The 24,772-nt window shown below is 45.5% G+C and overlaps 1 protein-coding gene and 1 non-coding gene across 3 annotated transcripts in view; both read left to right on the forward strand.

The window, feature by feature from the left end:
* Positions 1-5,195: 5,195 nt before the first annotated feature.
* On the forward strand, positions 5,196-5,302 carry LOC129405248 (U6 spliceosomal RNA). Its single transcript, XR_008630430.1, has one exon. It is a non-coding gene; the product is annotated as a U6 spliceosomal RNA (small nuclear RNA).
* Positions 5,303-23,613: 18,311 nt separating this feature from the next.
* TSPAN2 (tetraspanin 2) overlaps positions 23,614-24,772 on the forward strand; it is a 42,120-nt gene continuing 40,961 nt past the window's right edge. Inside the window, exon 1 of one of the 2 annotated variants that reach the window (XM_004616237.2) lies at positions 23,614-23,827. In XM_004616237.2, the coding sequence (XP_004616294.2) occupies positions 23,759-23,827 (69 nt within the window). In that variant the 5' untranslated portion in view covers positions 23,614-23,758. The remainder of the gene's footprint in view (positions 23,828-24,772) is intronic. The other variant, XM_004616236.2, reaches the window with a different exon arrangement.

A 24,772-nucleotide genomic window follows, 5' to 3' on the forward strand; every position in this document is an offset into this window, starting at 1 on the left:
TCCCCACCTGATCCAGACACAAAAAAAGCCCAGCCAGATCAGGGCAAGGCCCAGTCTGTGACCAGGGGACTTTCTCTCCTGGGCTTCCCACTCTCCCCTGTGAGCCATTTCAGGAATGTGGCCCCTGGGACAGGAGATGGTGCCAGGACAGTGTGGTTTGAACTCCTCTGGGCAGGGGTCAGGAAAGAAAGGGACTTCCAAGAGGAAGTGTGACTCCTAGGACTCCAGGGGAACTCGGGATATCCAGAGAGGACACCTGATCACCCTGATCATCTTGGGCTGGTGGCTCCCTTCTCCTTCTCTGCACAGAGCCTGGCCCTCTTCGCTGGTCCACACTGGAGCCCAGCATACACAGCAGGCCCTACTGGTGCAGCGAGAGGCAGGAGGGAGGGAAGGGAGGAGGCACCCCCCAGAAAGGGGCCTAGTTTTAAGTCCTGCTGTCAGGTCAGCAGCATGCCTCCAAAAGTCCCTGAACTTGGGGAGGGCTCAAACTGGGCAGACCAGAAGACCAGAAGAGACTTGGCAGATTTAAAATTGAAACAGAGGATACCAGTTAAACTTCAGTCTCAGACAAACAAGCAAAGCTATTTTTTTTAAGTAAGTCCCATGAAATATTCAGGTTTTTAAAAACTTTAAAAAAAAATTTTAATGGGGCTGGAGAGCTCTTCTGGCTGTTACAGGCTTTGCTCACAGGAGAAGCAGGTTCCAACCTGGCTCTGCGTGGTCCCATGAGCAGGACCAGTAGTTCCTACATGTTGAGCTGGGAGTACCCCAGAGATGGAGCCCAAAAACAAACGCAAGTGACTCCTTATCTCTTTGAAGTCTAAATTCAACCTGCCATTTGCATCCTATCTGATCACATAACAAAATCACAGGTCCAAACTTGCATTCATGTGGTAAAACACAAGCACATGGAAATTAAACAGTCATGAGACCAGAGCGATAGTACAGGAGGAAGGACACATACCATATATGCGGCTTACCTGGGTTCAATCCCTGGCACCCCATATGATCCCCTACCAGCCTGCCAGCAGTAACCCTTGAGCACAGAGTCAGGGGTAAGCCCTAAACACTGCCAGGTGCGGAAAAAAGAAAGAAAAGAAAGAAGAAAGAAAGAAAGAAAGAAAGAAAGAAAGAAAGAAAGAAAGAAAGAAAGAAAGAAAGAAAGAAAGAAAGAAAGAAAGAAAGAAAGAAAGAAAGAAAGAAGAAGAAAGAAAGAAAGAGAAGAAGAAGAAAGGAAGAAAGAAGAAAGGGAGGGAGGGAGGGAGGAGGGAGGAAGGAAGGAAGGAAGGAAGAGGAAAGAAAGAAAGAAAGAAAGAAAGAAAGAAAGAAAGAAAGAAAGAAAGAAAGAAAGAAAGAAAGAAAGAAAGAAAGAAAGAAGAAAGGGAGGGGAGGGAGGGAGGGAGGGAGGAAGGAAGGAAGGAGGAGGAAAGAAAGAAAGAAAGAAAGAAAGAAAGAAGAAGAAAGAAAGAAAGAAAGAAAGAAAGAAAGAAAGAAAGAAAGAAAGAAAGAAGAAAGAAGAAGAAAGAAAGAAAGAAAGAAAGAAAGAAAGAAAGAAAGAAAGAAGAAAGGGAGGGGAGGGAGGGAGGGAGGAGGAAGGAAGGAAGGAAGGAGGAAAGGAAAGAAAGAAAGAAAGAAAGAAAGAAAGAAAGAAAGAAAGAAAGGAAGGAAGGAAGGAAGGAAGGAAGGAAGGAAGGAAGGAAGGAAGGAAGGAAGGAAGGAAGAAGGAAGGAGAGAAGGAGAGAGAGAAAGAAGAAAAGAATGTTAGTCAAAAGACCCTCGAGATGTGAACCCCCGAAGCCTCCCGGTGTGGGGCGGCCAGCCCTGGAACAGCCTTGTGGCATATGGTGGTCAGAACGTCTTGAAGCGCGCAGAGCTGGAGCGGGCAGTTCCCCAGCCACGAGGACCCCCAGCAGCCGGCCTTGTTAGCTTTCCTAGAATCCTCCTGCTGGGAACTTGGAGAGCATCTTGGAATCCCCGGGGGAGGCTCAGAACCTCATCCAGCAGACCCTGAAGTATTTCAGTACTCAGCAAATGGTGGATTTATTCCCCAATTTCCCCACGAACATGCTGTTGGGAGATTCGTAAAGACCGGTGGATGGAGAGAGTGGTGGCTGTGTTATTTAACGCGGGTGGGGGATATTGTCGTTTCGACTTTGGGGTCTCTGCCTTGGTATCCTGTCAGTTTGTGGAGGGTGGTGAGGGGAGGTTTTGGGAACCTTGGCTGCCGCCCCGAATCTCTCCACCGAGTTAATCCAAGGAAATTCTTGCTCAGTCTGTATGCTAGGCTCTCACCTCGGGGGTATGATAGAGGTTGGCCCGTGTTCTCACACTGTGAATTACCTCTGCCACTTTAGTTCTATTAAGACTCCTTGTTTTCCTCATTACCCTTTTTTCCCCTCCTTTGTAATAGTAACAGCAGTTGTCAGCCCATTGGTTTAGAAGTTTCCATAAATAGGGGCTGGAGCGATAGCACAGCGGGTAGGGCGTTTGCCTTGCACGCGGCCAACCCGGGTTCGAATCCCAGCATCCCATATGGTCCCCTGAGAACCACCAGGGGTAATTCCTGAGTGCAGAGCCAGGAGTGACCCCTGTGAATCGACGGGTGTGACCCAAAAAGCAAAAAAAAAAAAAAAAGAGAGAGAGAAGTTTCCATAAATAAAGGAAACCTACATGTTTGCCAAAAAAAAAAAAAAAAAAAACTGGTGAGAATGCAGAGGCAGAGCATGAAGGGCCCTGAAGTCCTCAGGAACCAGGCTGTGGGCCATTCTGTCCCTGTTCCCCGAGCAACCCCAGAATGCCTAGGCCACCCCAATACCTCAGACTCAGACCCATAAGCCCAGCACTGCCTGTGAGAAGGGCGACCTGGGACCCAGAGTCCCGGTGCTCAGTACCAGCTGTGTCCCTCCAAGGTGGCAGATGGAGGCAGGAGCGAGCACCCAAGGGATCCTGTGTGTTCCCCACATGAGGACTGGGAGAATACTGGGGGCAACTGGGAACCGGAAGTGGGTGCACCCAGCCCAAAGCTGTGGCTGAGAAGGTCTGAGAGTTCAGAAGTGGGGAGCTGAGGCCCCGAGCAAGGCTGCTCCTTATTCAGTAGCCCCAGAAGGAGCCCCAGGAATATGTCCAGCCCTGACTTTCACCAAGTCCAGCACAATCTGAGCTACCCCACCACTCTCTCCCCTGGGGCCTGAGCTCAGGCAACCTCTGTCTGAGGGTGGCGAGGGGCTGTAACTTCCAGCAGGGGCCCCAGTGTTATTATTAATATTATTATTACTTGGTTGCTTACTTGCTGGACACTAACTGTGGACAAAAGCAGTGCTTTCTTTATACACTACCTTGCTAAGGCACAAACATACAGGGAAGAGGAGACCAGAGGATCCAACCCTCGGATTTGGGAACTGACCACCAGGGTTCAATCCCTGATCCCACACGCAGTGTCAGGACCTGCCCATGCTAAGCGCCAACTCCAAGTTGCTGCAAAGCTGCTCTTGAACAGCAGGGGGCGACAATGTCTGATGAAGTACTTGCAGAAAGACTAGACAAAATGTACAGAGAAATAAAGACAGATGCCAAAGGGAAGAAGCAATTATGACCCCTTGAACCCAACAAGGAAAAAAAAAAGAAACGCAAACTTGATATGTGATTCGGGCAACTCAGGCCTGTCAGTGTTAAAACCTGGAGTCCTGGTGCAGGGTGACACCATGGGCCTGGAGTCCTGGTGCAGGGTGACACCATGGGCCTGGAGCTCAAGCAAGCTGAATTAATCACTTTGATGTCCAGCACCCCCTATGGCCCCCTGAGTCCCTCCAGCAGGGATCCCTGAGAACAGAGCCAGGAGTAAGCCCTGAGCACTTCTGGGTATGGCCCAAAAATCAAAAGGAAAAGACTTTTTAAATTTTGAACTCTTGGCCAGAGATGTGATCCATACCAGATGCTACACCTGACAATGCAATGCAGAGAAACAAAAATGGACCTTGGGAAGCTTGGCCTATGGAGAAGGGATGACCAGAGCACATGAGCCCCACAGATACTCATGGACACACAAAGCTCAGTTGATGTCAGACAAGGACTGGGCAGGTGTGTTGAGACAGCCTCTAGCCACTGACCTGGCCATGGCCGGGGAGTCGGGGAAGGCCACCTGCAAGAGCAGGTGGCAGGTGTAAGAGGGGAGTGGATGGAAGCCTCAAAGGGGAGGAAGCATGAGGGAGGAGAGAGCTTGAAAGAGGAGGAGGACATGGATTGGGAGGGCTCAGTTGGAATGGGCCTGCTGAAGCAAATCTCAGCCTTGTGGCATCAGGGAGCCACCAAACACTACACAGGGGAGGAGGTAGAAGAGGACTGAGGAAATGGAGCAAAGTCTCCCTCCCCCCCTCGCCCAAAGATTTCTTTGATCAAAATAGGAGCATAGTCTACCTTACTTCAGGACACAAATGTATTGCCAGCAGACACTGCAGCATCCAAGAAAAAGCTAAACTATTGCATCTTGAGACAAGCAGGACCAAAGGCACAGACACAGATCCAGATGGGCAGATTGACAAGTCACCTCTGTGTTTGGGTCCCCAGGAACAGGTTCTAAAGGGTCAGCAAGATTCCTGGCTCCCTTCTTGGCCAACAGGCAAAGAAAGTTATGCTGGCACTCATGACATAGGACAGCTTCCAAAGCAGGAGTGGCATTCTCCAGAGAAAAATGTCTCCAAGATGTCACTCTATGGTGACATTGTCAAAGAAATGAGAAGAGATTCTGGTCCTCCCCCAGGCAAAGATAAATAAGTTCAAACATCTATAAATCCTGAAAGACTGGAAAAGAGAGAAGGGTGAAGGGGTAGTGTAGCAGGTAAGGTGCTTGCTTTGCACACAGCCTACCCAGGTTCAATCCCTGGTACCCTATATGGTTCCCTGAGAGGAGAGATCTCTGGTCACAGAACCAAAAGTAAGCCCTGAGCCCTTTCAGGTATGACTTCCTGCCTGAAAAAGAGACTGGAGGGTCATCAAGGACAGATAGGATTTACTGAGAAACAAAATCAGACAATAAGGGCCAGGGTGGGGGGTCATACAGGAGGCTTGGGGAGATAGGAGATACTGGTTGACACGTTAGGGCATATGACACAAGCCAGGCTCACAGGCTTAGCCTCTGACTTCTCTGTGTTGATAAGGTGAACTAGCCATCAGGCATAGTAAAAGGTAACAAAAGAGTGCTCGTTCCAGCAGCACATATACTAAAATTAGAGCTATACAGAGAAGATTAGCATGGCCCCTGCACAAGAATGAGATGCAAATTCATAAAGTGTTCCATATTTTTAAATTCTGAAAATAGGAAGATCAAAGAAAGAAATTGCATCCTTAAGGAGCATCCTTAATATTCATGGCAGACCTATCCGATGAAACCCTCAGGGCCTGAAGACAGTGGTGGGATAGAGTGAACAAACTTAATGAAATAAATGCCTTACCTAGAATGCTTTATCCAGCTAGACCCTCATTCATATCAGAAGGAACAACACACAGCTTCACAGACAAACAGCAATTCAGGAACTTCATAGCCTCAAAACCATGAGTACAAGAGCAGCTAAATGGGTTACTTTAAGATAAGACAAGCCCCCCCCCATATACACCAAACTTTGGCAGAAAGATGTGTGAAAACCCCATAAAAATAATCTATCTCTGTCATTGTCAATGGGCTAAGCGCACCAATTAAAAGACACAGCAGGATGGATAAGAAAATTGAACCCAACATTCTGCTGCCTGCAAGAAACACATCTGAACAGGCTGAGCAAACACAGATTCAAAGTGAAAGGATGGGACACAATCCTATAAACAATCAACTCCCTCAAAAAAGCAGGAGTGGCCATACTAATATCAGACCACAGAGACTTCAGACTGAGGTAGGTTACAAGAGAAAGTGAAGGTCATTTATAAATGATCAAAGGATCTGATATTAATGATTCAGGATATTATAAGGTGAACTAGCCATCAGGCATAGTAAAAGGTAACAAAAGAGTGCTCATTTCAGCAGCACACGTACTAAAATTGAAGAACTCACACTCCTAAATGTATATGCACCTAAGGAAGAACTCTCACTCCTAAATGTATATGCTAAGGAGGAATCAGCAAAATACTTAAAATGACTGCTAATAGACTTGAAGAAAGACATTGACAGCAGTAAAATAATAGTTGGAGATTTCAAGACTGCTACAAACCCTCTTGATAGATCAACAAGACTCAAGCTCAGCAAGGATATATTTTATCTGATAGAAGAAATGGAAAACAGGGATCTAGTATATATATAGGACATTTCATACCCCAATTGCTAAATGCACATTCTTCTCAAGTGCACATGGGACATTCTCCAAGATAGACCACATACTGCAACACAAAACATACCTCCATAAAATTAAGAGAATAGAAATTGCATCAATGAACTTTTCAGGCCATTATTCACTGAAAATCAAAGTGAATCACACCAGAAACAGAAATTCAAACCAAATGCCTGGAAATTAAACAGCTCACTACTGAATAACAAGTTGAATGATTAGTGGTTTAGAAAGGAAATCAAACAGGAAATCAAAAGATTCCTGTGAACGAACCAGAATGAAGACATAAGTTACCAGAAAACCATGACCAAGTAGGACTCATCCCGAGGATGCAAGGATGGTTTAACATGTGCAAGTCAATCAACATAATACACCATATCAGTAAAAGGAAAGGTAAAAGCCACATGATCATATCAATAGATGCAGAGAAGGCATTTGACAAGATCCAGCACTCATTTAGGATAAAAACTATCAGCAAAATGGAAGTTGAAGGAATTTTGCTCAATATAGTCAAAGCCATCTACCACAAGTCCACAGCAAGCATTACTCTCAATGGGGAAAAACTAAGAGCCTTCACGCTAAGATTGGGAACAAGAAAAGGTTGCCCACTCTCACCACTTCTATTCAGTATAGTACTTGTCATAGCAGCTAGGCAAGAAAAAGATATCAAGGGCAATCAGCTAGGAAAAGAAGAAGTCAAGTCATTACTATTTGCAGATGACATGACACTGTGCTTGGAAATTCCTAAAGACTCTACAGAAAAGGTCCTAGAAACAATAGTTTTATATAGTAAAGTGGCAGGCTACAAAATCAATACCCCAAAGTCCATGGCTTTCCCTCCAATCATCATTTACCTAGTGGTTCCTTCTCCATCCCAACTGCCTTTTCCCCCAGCACGTGGAACCAGTTTCCAAACCATGGCATGATCCTCCTGGCCCTTATCTCTAATCTACTTAGGTGTTAGTCTCATATTATGTTACTTTATATTCCACAAATATCCAGTTTAAACCTGGTCTCAGGTTGAACTTTCCTCAAACATTAGGGTGTCTACCACCCTAAATCACTCCAAACTCTGCAGCCTTATTACCCCAAATTATTACCCTCTGCTCATTTCCTTGTTCATTTCATCTGTATCTACACGTCATTCATTATCACTTCTTGGATTTTGCCTCATTTTCTTCACTCACCCTCAAATGCCATTTCTTCCTCCATGTCTCCACCCCTCTATTAGCCACTATGCCCCCACCTGAGGCACACACTTAAATGCTATAGCCTCATCCAGATCCTGATATTGAGTTGTTAAAAAAATTGAAACAATTGTATATAAAAACAGGTTCAAAAGGTACTGGTTTAGTTCAAAAAATAAGTTTTAAGAGATAACAGGTTTATTATATAAGACTGGATAATATTCCATGCATATTTTATTGGAACATCTATGAAGTTTGAGAAGAAGGAAGTTTTGGGGCTGGAGCGATAGCACAGTGGGTAGGGCATTTGCCTTGCATGCGGCCGACCCGGGTTCGATTCCCAGAATCCCATATGGTCCCCGGAGCACCACCAGGAGTAATTCCTGAGTGAAGAGCCAGGAGTAATCCCTGTGCATTGCCAGGTGTGACCCAAAATGCAAAAATATATATATAAATAAATAAATAAATAAATAAAAATTGGAGAAGGAAGTTTCTGTTTTTAACTTATGGATGCCTGTGATTCCAACTCTGTAGCACAGGTTACCTCTTGGGCTGGTCCCCCCTTCAGGATCACATTATATGTATTCCTGTCACTCAACTCAGACTTCAGCCGCAACCAAATGGCACTTACCCTGAAGCCTTTCCCAGTTCTCCGTGGGCCCTCCTATCTTCCCACATCATCCTATGCATTCTTTATTGAAGTCCTGGGTAATGATACTCTAATTTGTTATTTTAGTAATGAATGCATCCCCTAATCCATAAATTCCTGTGAAAGTATATCTTACTCAAGATCCCCAGGACCTAGCTTATAATAAATAACAAATATTTTATAAATGCGTAGTGTAGGGTTGAAACTACAGACTTTGAAAGGCTAGAGAGATAACAGGAGTAAGGCATTTACCTTGCACATGGCCAGTGCTGGTTCAATACCTGGCACCATATAAGATCCTTTGAGTACTGCAAGGATTGATTCCTGGGCACAGAGCCACAAGCAAGCCCTGAGCACTATGTAACCCCTCTCCCCGCCCCCCAAAAAAGCAGACTACAGTGCCTCTAAAGTTGAGCAGGTATGAGACTGGGTTTGATCCTGGCACACATTTCTGCCCCTCCCCCACCTACTAAAAGGTTCTCTCTCTAACTAGAATTCCAGGACTTGACACCAAGTGTTGTAATTTTCTATATTTGGTAGGTTGTTTAACTCCTCTTTGCCTCATTTATCTCATTAAAAAATTATAGGGGCCATTCCTGGCAATACTAAGCCCATAATGGAGTGTCCAGGGCTCCCTGTGTCACCATCAGGGCTACCCCTTCCAGTGCCTGAATCTCAAGTTCTCGCACATGCCAGTCCTGAGCTCCTTCCCTGTGAGACTTATGAAAGGCCTTCCTCACTTTTAACCCAAAGTTGTTTCCTGATGATTAAATGAAATAATCTCAATAATAAGCTTAGAACAAAGCCCTGCATACTAAGTATTCAATAAAGTCTGTTATTTACATTATGTCCATTAAAATGGCCTAATTTCTTCTGGCCTTTTGGGTCTTTGGCTTCTAACAATTGTAAGAGTCCAGGAATATGCTAATGAGCAGGAGCAGAACAGTAAGGAAGAGGGCCAGGGATGTGGCTTGGTGACAGAGTTCTTGCATGTGTAAGTCCTGGTTCAATCCCCAGCACAGGAAGAAAGCAAGGAAGAAAAGAGAAAAGGACAGAGAGTATAAAATAAAGATTTCTTTTCAGTAAAGAGGAACAAGCTGCCAAATTTACCCAGGTAGATCTATCTCCATGCTGAAAACTCTGTGGCCTTCGCAGAAGGGGGAAGACAGATTCCACTCCCCTCCCTTCCAGCTAGGCCCAACAACCAACACACTGGCATAACCAATCTCCTCCAATATATTAACATCCCAGGTTCATGGCTCTTGGAGCACGTGGCAGGGCAACATCTTCTCATCTCCAAATTTCACAGGACTGACAGTCCAGTAGAAGCACAGCAAATTGGATGGGAAAGTTTTTTAGAAGCCTGCTTCTCTCTCTCTCTTGTCCCCGCTCACTCTCACTTCTTTTGCCTTGAGCTCTGCTTCGGTTTCTCCCCTCCTTCTGTCTGTCTCTCTGTCTCTGTCTCTGTAGTCTCTTCTCTGGTCTCTTCTGACCGCTTCTGTGTCTTCTTCTGTCTGTGTTGTCTCCTTCGCTTCTGTGTCTTCCTGTGTGTCTTCTCTTGTGTTGTCTTCTTCTGTCTCTTCTGTCTTCTTCCTCTGTCTCCTGTCTTCTTCTGTCTCCCCTCAGTGCCCCACAGTCTTAGTTTATATAGCAAATTACATAGGGTGGTGACACAAAGGTGGATTGGACATTAACAAATCAACAAAGAAGGGTAAAACCATTTCTTGAGGAGATTAACAAAATCTCATCTAAGGAAATCTCATATAAGGAGATCCACTCAAGGGTGTGATTCCAAACAAAGGTGTGTCAGGGTGTGAGCTAGTAATCTGCTTAAATAGTTATAGTAAATCTACTTCTAATATTTCTAGCAATGTCATTCTGTATGAGCACAGTAAGAAATATAAAGTTTGGTTCTTCCTGAGGATATCTCACTATATATTCCAGACCTCAGGCCAGGTTAGTCTTCCTAACCCCAGCAGGGTCCTAATCTCGTCGTTACCTTTGGATCATGACAACATTTGTCCATGACCATGCTCTCAACTTATAGTTGAGTATTGTGGCACTTTGGCCTGGCCCATTTTGATGCCAGGGTAGCTCACAGCTTGCCCTGGGTCCATTCTGTCCTTCATCGGGACCCTGCTTTTGGGGTGCTAGGAACTAAGGGCAACTGAGTTGAGAAAGCAGATGCCCAGGAGTAAATATTATTGGAGTCAATCAGCTCCCAAGTTACAAAGCATATTATTAACTGTCTTCCTGTATGGACATACAGAAAGGACATTGCTTTAAGGTAAACTATGCAAAAGACACTAATTTACAGTACAAGTTCAGAGTCCTTAGAAGGATCTGATCTTACAAGATAACAGGTCCAATCTCCATTCCCGTTCTGCTTCTCTCTCTCTGATTAGGGAAAAGGTGATTAACTGGTTGGGAAGGAGGGTGCAGAGAAGAGTTTACAGATAAACAAAGGAATGGGAGTGTCTCCAGAGCACTTAAACCTAAACTCGTGTGGCAAGGGAGGAAGGACAAACCAATGTTATCCTACAGGTAATAATACTGAAAATCAACTAAACTCTTATAATCTGTCCAGGTTTCAGCTTCCTCATAAATACAATGTAATTTTATTCATAGGTCTTTAATACTCTGTCCATATTTTATCTTCTCCTTAATACAGTTGAAAAAGTTAGTATGCTCACATCATCACACACACACACACACACACACACACACACCATTTTCTCTAAGCTCCTAGATATCTTAAGTATAACCCGGGTTATCAGTGTCATAGTTTTCCAGTCAACCTTGCCTTTCATATTTTGAAACTTATTGATTTTATTGTCTATAATTAATAGGTAAATGTTTGATAGTCTACTTATTAAGATTCTAACTGAATAACCAGCTATTCATGCATCTTGATTCTGCCAAACTGGAAAGACTCCATTGGCACTCCTTGGTGCCCAGAATCCAAAGTGCAGATTTGGGGATTGTTTGGCCTCCATAAGCATGCAAGGCAATTCCATAGGACATGCAAGCACACACACACACAGACACACATACAAGCACATGCACATACACACACAAACAGTGTTTGATTGGTTCTTTCTCTCTAGACAACCCTGACTAATATAATGTTAATTTCACTTTAGAATATATAGATCTTCAACAAGATTAAAACTCAGCAAGGAGACACTGGCTTTGAAGGAAGAAATAGAAGATAGAGAGCTAATAGATCTGTACAGAGCTTTAGATCGGCATAAAAAAAAATACACATTCTTTACCAGTGCACACAGAGCATTTTCCAAAATAGACCTCGTGCTGGGCCACAAAACATACCTCAATAGAATCAGGAAGATAGAAATTTTATCAACTATCTTTTCAGACCACGATGCACTGAAGATAGAAGTTAATCATGCACAGACACAGAGGAACAAATAAAACACCTGGAAATTAGATAACTCAATGTTGAACAATGAGTGGGTCAGGGAGGAAATCGAAGAAGAAATCAAAAGATACCTGGAAACAAATGAGAATGAAGACACAAGCTACCAGAACCTGTGGGACGCAGCTAAAGCCATGTTAAGGGAAAAATTTATATCTCTGCAAGCATATCTCAGGAAGGAAGAAAGGGCCCACATAAATAACTTGACCTCACAGCTCAAGACCTTAGAAAAGGACCAATGAAAGGAGCCCAAACCAGGCAGAAGGAAAGAAATAATAAAACTTAGAGCAGAAATCAATGACCTGGAAACCCAAAAACCAATCCGAAGATCAGTGAAACCAAGAACTGGTTCTTTGGGAAAATAAACAAAATTGATAAACCACTAGAAATGCTCACAAATAAAGAGAGAGAGAACCCTAATAAGCTGAATCAGAAATGAAAAGGGGGACATCACAGCAGAAACCAAAGAAATTCAAAAGATCATCAGAGACTACTTTGAAAGTCTATATGTCATGAAACAAGAGAATCTAGGAGAAATGGATAAATTCCTGGATTCCTATAACCTCCCAAGGCTGAACCAAGATGATTTGGAATACATTAATATACCTATTATTATCAAGGAAATTGAAACTGTAATCAAAAATCTTCCCAAAAACAAAAGCCCAGGTCCAGATGGATTCACTAGCAAATTCTCCAAACATTTAAAGAGGACCTATTGCCAGTTCTTTTCAAGCTTCTCCAGGAAATTGAGGAAACAGAAACACTCCCAGTTTCTATGAGGCATATATCATCCTAATACAAAAAGCAAACAGAGACACAACACACAAAAAGGAAAATTACAGATCAATATCTCTGATGAACACGGATGCGAAGATCCTCAACAAAATAGCAAATAGAATCCAACAACTCATCACAAAGATCATACACCACGACCAAGTGGGATTCATCCCAGGGTTGCTAGGATGGTTTAACATTCAGAAATCAATCAAAGTAATCCATCATATCAAGAAAAAAAGATAAAAACCATATGAACATATCAATAGATGCAGAGAAAGCATTTGACAAGATCCAGCACCCGTTTATGATGAAAACTCTCGCCAAAATGGGTATAGAAGGGACCTTCCTCAGTACAGTCAAAGTCATCTACCACAAGCCTACAGCAAGCATAATCCTCAATGGGGAAAAACTAAGAGCCTTCCTTCTAAGATCAGGGACAAGACAAGGATGCCCACTATCACCCCTTCTGTTCAATATGGTACTAGAAGTACTTGCAATAGCGGTTAGGCAAGAAGAATATATCAAGGGCATCCAGATAGAAAAGAAAGAAATTAAGCTCTCACTATTCGCAAGTAATACGATACTATACTTAGAGAACCCTAAGCCTCTACCAAGAAACTCCTAGAAACAATAGACCTGTATAGTAAAGTCGCAGGCTATAAAATCATTACCGAAAAGTCCATGGCTTTCCTATACACGAATAATGAGAGAGAAGAAAGTGACATGAAAAAAGCAATCCCCTTCACAATCATGTTCAGAAAATCAAATTTCTAAGAATGATCTTAAGTAAGGAGGTAAAGGACCTGTACAAAGAAAACTACAAAAATGTTACTTCACGAAATAAAAGAGAACACGAGGAAATGAAAACATTCCCCGCTCATGGATTGGGAGAAATAACATTGTCAAAATGGCAATACTACCAAAGCATTATACAGATTCAATGTGATCCCTATAAGGATACCCATGACATTCTTCAAAAAAGTGGATTCAACACTCTTGAAATTCGTATGGAACAACAAACCCTCATGAATATCTAAAGTAATTCTGGGCAAAAACAAAATGGGAGGCATCACCTTCCCCAACCTCAAACTCTACTACAAAGCGATAATGATTAAAACAGCATGGTACTGGAGCAAAGGCAGAGCAATAGACCAATAGAACAGGATGGAATATCCTTACACACACCCTCAAATATATGATCATCTAATCTTTGATAAGGGAGAAAGAAATGTGAAGCAAGGAAAACCTCTTTAACAAATCGTTAGAGGCTAGCAAAACTGGACAGCTACATGCAAAAACATGGGCTCGGACCTCTACCTAACTTCATGCACAAAAGTCAGATCAAAATGGATTAAAGACCTCAACATCATATCAGAATTTATAAGGTACATTGAAGATAAGGTCGGCAAAATCCTCCACGACACTGAAGCTAAAGGTATCTTCAAAGATGACTCCCATTGACCAAGAAACAGAGATAAACAAATGGGATTATCTTAAACTAAGAAGCTTCTGTACCTCAAAAGAAACAATGACCAGAATACAAAGACAGTCTACAGAATGGGAAAGGATATGCACCTAATACCCATCTGATAAACGGTTGATATGAAGGATATACAAGGCACTAGTTGAACTCCACAAGAAGAAAACATCCAATCCCATCAGAAAATGGGACAATGAAATGAACAGAAACTTTCTCAAAGAAGAAATCCGAATAGCTAAAAGGCACATGAGAAAATGCCCTACATCACTAATCGTCAGGGAGACGCATATCAAAACAACAATGAGATATCATCTCACACCACAGAGACTGGCCCACATCCCAAAAAACCAAAAGCAACCAGTGTTGGTGCGGATGTGGGGAGAAAGGGACTCTTCTTCACTGCTGGTGGGAATGCCGGCTGGTTCAGCCCTTTTGGAAAACAATATGGACGATTCTCAAAAAATTAGAAATTGAGCTCCCATTTGACCCAGCAATACCACTCCTGGGAATATATCCCGAAGAGGCAGAAAGGTATAGTAGAAATGACATCTGCACTTGTATGTTCATTTCAGAACTGTTTACAATAGCCAAAATCTGGAAAAAAAACCTGAGTGCCTGAAAACAGATGACTGGCTAAAGAAACTTTGGTACATCTACACAATGGAATACTATGCAGCTATTAGAAAAGATGAAGTCATGAAATTTTCATATAAGCATATTAACATGAAGAGTATCATGTGCTAAATGAAATGAGTCAGGAAGAGAGGGACAGACATAGGAAGACTGCACTCATTTGTGGAATATAAAGTAACAAAGTGGGAGACTAACACCCAAGGAGAGTAGAGATAAGGACCAGGAGGATTGATCCACGGCTTGGAAGCCGGACTCACATGCTGAGGGAAAAGGCAGCTCAGATAAAGAAGTGACCACCAAGTAAAGGATGCTTGGAGGACCCACTCGGGATGGGAGATGTGCGTTGAAAGTAGAATATAGACCAAACTTGATGGCCACTTCACACATGCATTGCAGACCACAACACCCTAAAAGAGAGAGAGAGAGTAAAAGGGAATCTGCCTGCCACAGAGGTGGGGGTGGGGAGATTGCGGTGGGGAGGGATACTGGTAACATTGGTGGTGGAGAACGGGCACTGGTGGAGGGATGGGTACTTGATCATTGTATGACTGAGAGGTGAGCACGAAAGTGTGTAAGTCTATAACTATCTCATGGTGATTCATTAAAATTTTTTTTAAATTTTAAAAAGAATATATATATATCTTTAAGAACTTATGATTTTGCTCAATCTTTGGGACCTCTGCTGAAACTTAGAAGCAATAGAAGCACATTAAAAGAGCCAAGAGATAGCACTGGATTAGGGGAGCACAAATGTGGCCTTGGTGGTCCATGAGCCCTGCCAAAACAGCTTTGGTGGTCCCTGCACTTCATCCTCAAGTGCTGCATTGATTCATCCAGCCTAGTTGGTGGAGCATCACTAGGAGTGGTCCCTGGAGCCCTACATTTGGGAAATCCCCAACATTCCAAAGAAAAAGTCACATTAAAATTTTTCCAGATATTGGGGGAAGTGTACATTGGTAAAGTGATTGGTATTCAAACATTGTATACCTAAAACTCAATCATAAATAACGTTGTAAATCATGGTACTTCAATAAATTAAGAGGTGGGGAGCAGTGGTTTTTCAGATGATTATTCTGTAATTTAAGTCTTTCATAATTCATATGACTCAAAAAGGATTGGACTATGGGACAAAATATTCAAAAAACCTAAAGGAGTTAAATTCCCGTCCTCCGCAGTCCCCCAAAAGACTGAAAGCAAACAAGGAGTCTTGATTCCCCCAAAGGATGTTGCCATCTTCTCTTAACCTTTGTTCTTCTAGGTCTCTTCTATTGCTTATGTGAGTCTGCACAGACAGGTAAATGCTCCTTCCTCTCAGCAACAGGCAGGAGATACTGAAACATAATGAGAGAGCTAGTGTTGCCGGATGCAGCACGAGAGGAGAGCCAGCAACCTGTGACCATGGAGATGGTTGCAATAAGCAGACCAGAGCCCTCGTCTTCCTTCCTTCTCTGGACATCCAAGAATTGTCGGTTTAGAAACCCTGAGCCCACAGACTATTTTCTGTCAACAGCTGCATAGCAATGGGATTAATATGTACAAACCCAGCAGTCAAAGCTGCTCATGTCCAGCTTATCAAAACCAAAGTTATGACAGCAGGCACACCAGGCTTTGTTTTTTCCTTCCAGCAGTAGGGCAGACATGATATCCTGAACAACTTTTTCCATTGAAATGAAAACACTGATAAAAATGTATAAGCATCTTTTAAAAAAAAGAATTAGAAAGAGGATATTTTAAGAGGTCAAAAATAAAGTGAAAGCAAGAATCTATGGAGTAGCCAGATGCCAAAGTCACCTCCTGTGCCCTCTTCTGTTCTAAAGGTTTATGGCACATGATATAGTCTGAAATCCATCTAAGGGAGTCAACTAGGAGACCCAATCCTACCTGGTAGCCCCTCCTAAAAAGCCTTCCCCTCAAGGTAAAAGTAGGCAAGAAACAAATCAATGTGAGATTGAGTACAAGGAGGCATGTACATGTTTTGGTCTTGGTGTTGGGATAAAGGGAATTTAGAGTACAAGTGAGTCTTAAAGCGTGTTTGTTGTCTGAATAAAAAAATCAGTATAAATATTATCTGGAGGGACAAAACTTCAGTTTTCTCCTCCAGAATTTCCATTCTCAAGGGAAGGAAGGAAAAAAGGAAGGAAGGAAGGAAGGAAGGAAGGAAGGAAGGAAGGAAGGAAGGAAGGAAGGAAGGAAGGAAGGAAGGAAGGAAGGAAGGAAGGAAAGAAGGAAGGAAGAAAGGAATCTTTCTAGTACAATTGAAATAAAAGTTCAAGAATAAAAAGGAGGGGGCTGGAGCAATAGCACAGCGGGTAGGGCGTTTGCCTTGCACACGGCCGACCCTGGTTCGATTCCCAGCATCCCATATGGTCCCCTGAGCACCGCCAGGGGTGATTCCTGAGTGCAGAGCCAGGAGGAACCCCTGTGCATCGCCAGGTGTGACCCAAAAAGCAAAAAAAAAAAAAAAAAAAAAAAAAGAATAAAAAGGAAAACTTGCTATTTCACCATTACTTGCTCATGTCTTCTTTTTTTCTTTCTTTCTTTCTTTCTTTTAATGTAGGAGTATGGCTATTGATTCAGCCATTGATTAAGCTGGTTGAATTGGGCATGAACTCCACAGTACTTTTTGTTTTTATTGAATCACTGTGAGGTACAGTTACAAAGCTTTCATGTTTGAGATTCAGCCTTATAATGACCTAACACCCATCCCTCCACCAGTGCACACTCTCCACCACCAGTGTCCCAGCATATCCCCACTCCATCCCAGTCCTCACCCAGCCTCTATGGCAGACAATTTCCCCCATACTCTCTCTCTACTTTTGGGCATTATGTTTTGCTCAAATTTTCCCACCACTGTTCAAGCCTGCCTGCTAGGGGCAGATGCTAGGTCAATTATTGTCCATTGCTCTTTTTGAATATCATGAGTGCCGTGGCTGCATGCTTTGGAACCCTTGTTTTTAAATGATTGGGTTCCAGAGATATCTCTGTAGTCACTAATCCATTTTGAGATTAAATTGGGCGTTTCTAGCCTAGGGCTGTTGGTGTGCTAAGATGGCACCTGGAGACACATTGTGAGTGTGACAGCCAGGCTGACAAGAGGTGGGGGGGTGAAGGGGAGAGAAGCCAGGGACAGACAGCCCGGTGCCTCTGCCACCATGTGGCTTGGAGATTTAGTTCTGGAACCCATATACCTTGCCTAGATTGTGGAAGCTCTTGGTTACTGGGATTCCATCTGGAGTAGGTGGGGATACTCCACCCGGGGTGCCCCAGTGAAATTGGCTCACTATGGGGCCCGGAGAGATCGCTGGCTCTGTGGTGTCTTCTGGAACTCGCTGCTCTGTCTCTGGGCCTGGACTGTTGGTGCACTAAGATGGCGCTTGGAGGCACATTGTGGGGGTGACAGGCCAACGAGTGGGCAGGGAGTTGGGGAGGGACGCTCATGCCTTCTTTTAAAGGATGGAGAGACAGTACAGAGGGTAGGACACTTGCTTTGTGTGCAGCTAACCCAGGTTCTATCCCTGGCCCCACATATACTGCCCTATGCCCTGCCAGCTCCTGAGTGCAGAGTCAGGAATAAGCCCTGAGCACAGCTGGGTATGGCCCCCAAATAAAATAAAACAAGGAAGAGAGCATGTAGGAGATCAATTGCACTTAATTTCTATTGTATGTGACAAATTTCTTTCAAAATATCAAAAATTTAAATGGATCAGAAATGTTGGCTTTTACAAATACTTAAACTTATAATGGGGATTTTTGTACCTAAATTTAAAGATGTATGAGACTGAAGTGATAGCACAGAGAATAGGACATTTGCTACCAAGAGTATCCTGCCCTCATGGCAGAGCCTGGCAAGCTACCATGGTGTATTCGATATGCCAAAAACAGTAACAAGTCTCACAATGGAGACATTACTGGTGCCCGCTTGAGCAAATCGATGAACAATGGGACAACAGTGCTACAATGCTATGAGGGTAGTTATAATTCCATGTATAAACAACAGAACAGGCAAAATGAAGGTATAACTTTTTTTTTTAATCAGAACAGAAGTTGGATGCCTTTAGAAGCAGTGGGGGCATGGGTGAGCTGGGAAAGGTACATGGAATCTTTGGGAATGATATATTATATATTTATATATTCTATATTGTAACAAAATTAGAGTTTAGAAAGGCAAACCAATTCATCAAAAGTCATCAAATGGGCCCAGATAGATGACCTTGTGGGCAAAAGTGCGTGGTTTCCATGCAGGAGGCATGGATTTGATCCCCAAATCTGCACAGATCCCCAAGCACTGCTGGGAGTGATTCTGGAGCACTGAGCTGGGAGTGGTCCTTCAAAACAAGGAGGCATGATTCAAGAAAATAGATTCCCCCAAACCCATCAGATTGCATGATTAACATGTATATATCTTATTAAGATAAATGAGATAATATTTGCCTTACTGAAATACACAAAGTATGAAACAGATATTTGATCTCTAGTTTTGTAAATTGAAGAGCTTTCTGGTAAAATGTAGTGATGTTTGAAATTTATTTCAAACTGTATAAAATAAGATAGACTGACAAATGAACACATGTAGAGATGAGGAATGTAAATAAAACAAAATGTTTAATAGAATGTAGATGGTGCATATGTAGTGTTTACTGCTCAGTTACTTCAATTTCTTGTGTTTGAAAAATTCATAATGAAATATTTGGGGAAATGTGCAAAGGAGAATTAATTGTTCATAATTCTTTTAGGGCAGAGTCTCTTGCCCCCACACCTGGTTGTCTTTACCGGGGCCCCTTGAAGTGGGTGGGTTGAGTTTCCCTCCCCACCCAGAGCAGAGCCCCTGCAGCTGAACACCTCCAGAACCCAGCCACAGCCATGCTCAAGGCCCCTCTCCACATGTTCTAACGAGCCTCACACATGAAGGAACCAGCAGAGGAACCCAGGTGTGTGTGACCTGGGGCTGAGATCTCCAAGCCTGCTCGAATCAGGACTGGGCCTCTTCCGCCCAGATCCTCCATTTTCCAGTAGCGAGGTGGTCACACCAGGGACTGCTCCCCTCCCCCACCATGTAATCCCATCAACAGCCAACATCCAGAGACTAAAACCAAGTGGCCACTTTGCGGCTGTGTGACATCTTATAGCCTAGTTCTCCTCAGAGAACATGGCAAGCTACTATAGTTTCCTGCCCACATGGGAGAACCTGGCAAGCTCCCTGTGGTGTATTCATATGCCAAAACCAGTAAAAATAATAGGTCTCATTCCCCTGACCCTGAAAGAGCCTCCAATGCGGCATCGTTGGGAAGGACGAGTAAAGAGAGGCTTCAAAAATATCAGGGCTAGGACGAATGGAGACATTACTGAGACCACTCAAGAAAATCGACAATCAATGGGATGATGATGATGATGATGATGATGATGATGATGATGATGATGGTGATGATAATTCTTTTAGATGATGTATCTGCAAAAGTTTGAGGAGCATTTCTATTATGACCATTTGCTGATGAATCTTTATCCTAAACTTAATTCTCAGTCATATTTCCAACTGTTTCCAGAATCACTCCATCTGGATTTCTCTTCATATATAAAGCTCAACACATCCAAACATGAATTTATTGTACTAGGAGCATCATTAGCTACAAAAAACAGAAATATGAGTCAAATAAAACTCTCATTACTTTTCTCATATCTGGGGTGTCTGGAGGGGTGTCTAGGGGGAAATGGGCTACATCCAGTGGTACTCAGAGTTTACCCATGGCTGTGCTCAGGGATCACTTCTGATGGGCTCTGGAGATCATGTATGGTGCCAGGATCACACCTGGGTCAGCTGTGTGCAAGGCAAGCTCCTTGTCCACTATATCATCTCTGTGGCCTGTTTTTCTTATGTCTGGGGGTAGATGTCTGCTGGTGTTGTTTCAACAATCTCCTGCCAGCAAGGCTGTATTCTTTTGGCTTTTCTTTCCTCACATTTACAAATGTGTTATAGCTCCAGGCAGTATGTCTGAGTTCAGATAGGAAAGAAGGAAAGGAAACATTGCCAGTAACAACTGAACCTTTTATCAAGACAATTTCAGATTTTCCAGAAACCTCCCAGAAGACTTCCATGCAAATCCATTGATCAGAACTGTGGCCACCTCTAGCTACAAAGGGAACCAGATGCAAAAAGGGAACTAGATGCAAGTATGTAGTCTCCATATTATTTACCTTGGACCCAGGATTGTTGGGGGTGGCGGGGAAGCTCATCTGTGGTCTCCCTAACATTGTTCCCCAAACTTTTTCCATCTTCTATCTTTTCTTATCTCTGTTAATGGTCATGATCTGCCTATTTACCCAAATAGCAACCTAGGACTTCTCTTTTCCTCTTATCCAACTCCTTCTATTCCTCTTATCCAGAAGGTCTTACACTTCTATCAAGTCTGACTATCTCTCAAATTTGAGCTTTTTTTTCCAGTATCCAAAGCTACTGTCTTGGTTTGTGTTTCTTATCTGAGCTTCTCATAATTAGGTCTTAACTTTAAACCATGCTTCACTGGTCCTAGCTTGACCATTCTAAAATTAGAAATCTCATCATCTTGCCCATTATATTCTCTGTATGGCTTGCATCATATCTGGTTTAAAGGCTAACTTCTTCTTTATGCAACTTAATATAGTTCCCTAACTTTGTGGATGAAGGACATTGAACGCATGGTACCCATTGGGATACCCTCTGTTCTATCAAGGACCAATTCCCCAAAAACACAATGTGGTGGAGGAATTGGCGGGAGAAGTCTAGCTTAGACTATAAATGAGTCGTACTAACAGGCAACCATCTGTGTCTAACACTATGCTAAAATTGTAGTGTGAAAGAACAATAGATTTATATGTTATAGTAGAGTTTTTGTTTCCAAAAAGCATAGAATATATCACCATCTCTAAATGTATCTCATTTTCACAGGCATAAAATGCAACGATATATTTGAAGTATAACATCCTAGTTGCTCATCTCCTTCAGAGATTTATTGAATACCTCCATGTACTAGACACTGGCTTTAATTTAGTTCTTTTATATTAGAATGGAGATGACAGATAAAGAGCAGTGTCTGAAGCTAAAGCGTTGCCTCTTGTGCATATCTAATACTTCTATCTCTGTCTTTATTTTACAGTTTAAATCTCATGCTTATTATCAGTATGGGCACTTTCATTTTTCTGTCTTCTACTCATTTTCATAAATGACTGGATATTTTTAAAGAACTTTAAAGGCACCTATATAGGCAAAGATGGCATCACAGCAAAACTTATTGGTCTATCATTATTGCCCAGTATCATGATAGCCAACTTTACTATTACTTACTCTAAGCCAAGCCCTATTCTAGGGACTTCACAAAGATTTACTCCTTAATCTTCACAACTCTAGGAGGCAGGTGTTACGAACTCTGTTTTACTCTTGAGTAATCTGAAGGTCAAGGATAGAAGTGGGCTATTTTGTTGTTGTGGCTGCTGTTGAGGAGGAAGGGGCAGGAGGTCTTTGGAGCAGTGCTCAGGGAACTCAGAAAACCCTGGAAGCTATTCCTGGTGATACCAGGTCAGCAAGACCAGGGTTCAAAGCAAGGACCCTGGGTTATGATGCTGCTCAGCCCTTGTGTTGCTGGAGATCATCAGGGCCACCCCGGCCACGCCTACGGACCTCCAAGATGATATTCAGGGGTGCCATGCGGTGCCAAGGACTGAACCTGGGTCCCATGCATGTAAGGCATGCTACTCTGCACTAGGCCCCAGGTCTCAAGTACCATTTTCACCTGAAATCGGAGCCCTGACACCTTTCAAAACCACTGTCCTCCCGATGCCAACCTCTCTCCTCCTGTTGGCTCACTCCAGCTGTTTTCTTAGGTGACTGTCTCCTATCCTGTCCTTGACCTGAGCATTACTCTGCCTGGACCCTTCCCTCTGCAAACTCGGCTTCAGGAGCAGATCCGGGCCCAGCAAGAGTTCCCCCGCCCGGTGCCACGTGGACTAGCTTCCTGCCCTACTATTGTTTGCGTACAACTCTGTCCCGGGCAGCCGCCACCCGGCCGGCTGTGCGCCCCGTCGAGTCCTGGGGTCGTTGCTTGGCCACCTTAGAGCAGGCGCCTAGACTTACAGCGCGGACGCCCTGATTCCGCTCGCCCCGGCTGCCTCCGCGCTGTCTGCCACCTCGTGTCGCTGACAGCCAAGTGGGTGGGAGCCTGATTCCCCCCCAGCCGCCTGACTTAACAAACCAAAGTACAACTGGACCTTTACTCCCCTCGCCACGTTATCGCAACTGACCTCGAGGACGGGGTTCCCTTCTCAGCCCGCTGGCCGGGACATGAGCCCAGCCGCGGCCCCCCGCCCCCGGCTCCCGCCTGCTAAGGGAAGGGGCCCTCCGAGGGCGGGAGCCGCCTGGACCCTCGGCGCGTGGACCCCCGCCTCCCCCGCTCCCGCCTGTCGAGGGAAGGGGCTCTCCGAGGGCGGGAGTCGCCTGGAACCTCGGAGCCAGCAGCCCGACCCTGGGGCCGGTCCTGACAGCATCGGGAGGCCAAGGGTAAGACTCGAGACTTCCCTCCTAGATATCCACAGCCGGGGACCGCGTCCTCCCGCCTCGGCCACAGGCCTCCCAGGCTCTACAGCCCATCAATTGGGTCCTCGGCCCCAGTGAATGCTCCTGGCCCACAGACTCGGGCAGCGGGAGGGAAGGAGGCAGTCCCAGAGCTCAATTAGCTCCGGGAGCTCCACCCCTGCGGCGCGCCCACCCGGGCTAGCCCCGGCGGTTTGGTGGTGGGGAAGGGGGTGAGGAATGTCCTCCTACCCTCGCCCCCCACCCCAGCCCTCGATTCTAACCCTTTAACACTGACCCCGGCCTCGGCCGGGCCCCGCTAGGCTAGCAAGCCTCCCCCCGCTGCAGGCTCCGCCCCGAGCCGCAGGCCCCGCCCCAAGCAGCAGGCCCCGCCCCGTAGCCCCGCCCTATAGCTTTGGCCCCACCCCTCCCCCGCGCCCCGCCCCTAGAGCTGTTTCGCAGGACTCCCGTAGCCGGTGGCCCCGCTCCCGCCCCCGCCTTGGCCCCGCCCTCCCGCCTTGACCCCGCCCCCGCTCCCCGCCCCTCCCGCCGGCTCCCTGGGCTTCGTGAGCGCGGAGCGGGCCTAGGGACTCGGCATCTCGCCGAGGCGCCGTGGCCCCGCCCCCTCCCCAAGGCCCCGCCCTTCCACTTTGGCCCCCGCCCCTCGCCCCGCCCCTCCCGCCGGCTCTCTGGGCTCCGCGAGCACAGAGCGGGCCTGGGGACTCTGCATCCCGCCGCGGCGCCACAGCATGGGGCGCTTCCGCGGGGGCCTGCGGTGCATCAAGTACCTGCTGCTCGGCTTCAACCTGCTCTTCTGGGTGAGAGCCGAGAGGGCCGGGCAGGGCGCGGACTGGGCGGGGGGCTCAGAGTCTGGTCCCCCGGGCAGAGAGCGTTGCGGCGCCCGAGCCCGCTCCCCCACCAGGGCGATCCCAAGGCCAAGGGAAGCAAAAGGCAGACAAAGAGTGGGGGTCGCCGGGCGGGCGGGAACCCCGCTCCAGCTTCACGCTCGCAAGCCCCTGAGCTCAGCTTCTCCGGCGCCTGGGCCCGACCCGCGCCACCTGGCCGCTAGGTTGGTTTGAGAAATCGGGGTAGGGGCGGAATCGTCCGTGTCTGGGAGAGGGCTTGCCGTCCGTTTCCTCCTTGCGCGGGGCGGGGGGTTGGGTCAGAGGAGGTGGTGGTGCTGTCCAGAGAAGGATGGGGGGGAGGACCTCGGGGGGGGGCGGCGTTACACCCCCCTCCCCCAGCTCGCAGCCTCTCCTAAATGCTCGCACACCCAGAGATGATCTCATTCAACTTTGCAGGGTTTCCTGAACGCCCAACGCCCGAGATCCACGGCTAATGGCAAGAGCCGTGAACCTGTCTGTGTTCTTAAGGCGGCGTGGTAGGGCTCTCCCATCCCCAACACCCCCGTCTCGGGCCCAGGGTGTTCTAAAAACGGCCTTGTCCGCACTGCCTTCTGGGGCTTTCCCTGGAGACTGACAGCCCTGGAACTGCTCAGAGACCCTGCGGGAAAGCAGCGTTCCCTGGGGGCAAGAGGCTCTCAAATCTGGCAGGAGCAGGGCCTGGGTGCCTGGAAGCAGCAAAGACGGACGGACGAGGTGGCGGTTTTCTGTCTGCTCTGGAGAATCTTCCCATGACTGCAAGTAATTAACTATTGAATGATGGGTTCTTCTGGTGGCTGCCAAAGCCATGAGCCCAGATGTCTGGACCAGCTCTCACAGGCCAGATGACCGTTTTCAGCATCCTTTTCCAGGGGAAGGTGA

Source organism: Sorex araneus, chromosome 5, assembly GCF_027595985.1.
Source record: "Sorex araneus isolate mSorAra2 chromosome 5, mSorAra2.pri, whole genome shotgun sequence".
NCBI lineage: Eukaryota > Metazoa > Chordata > Mammalia > Eulipotyphla > Soricidae > Sorex > Sorex araneus.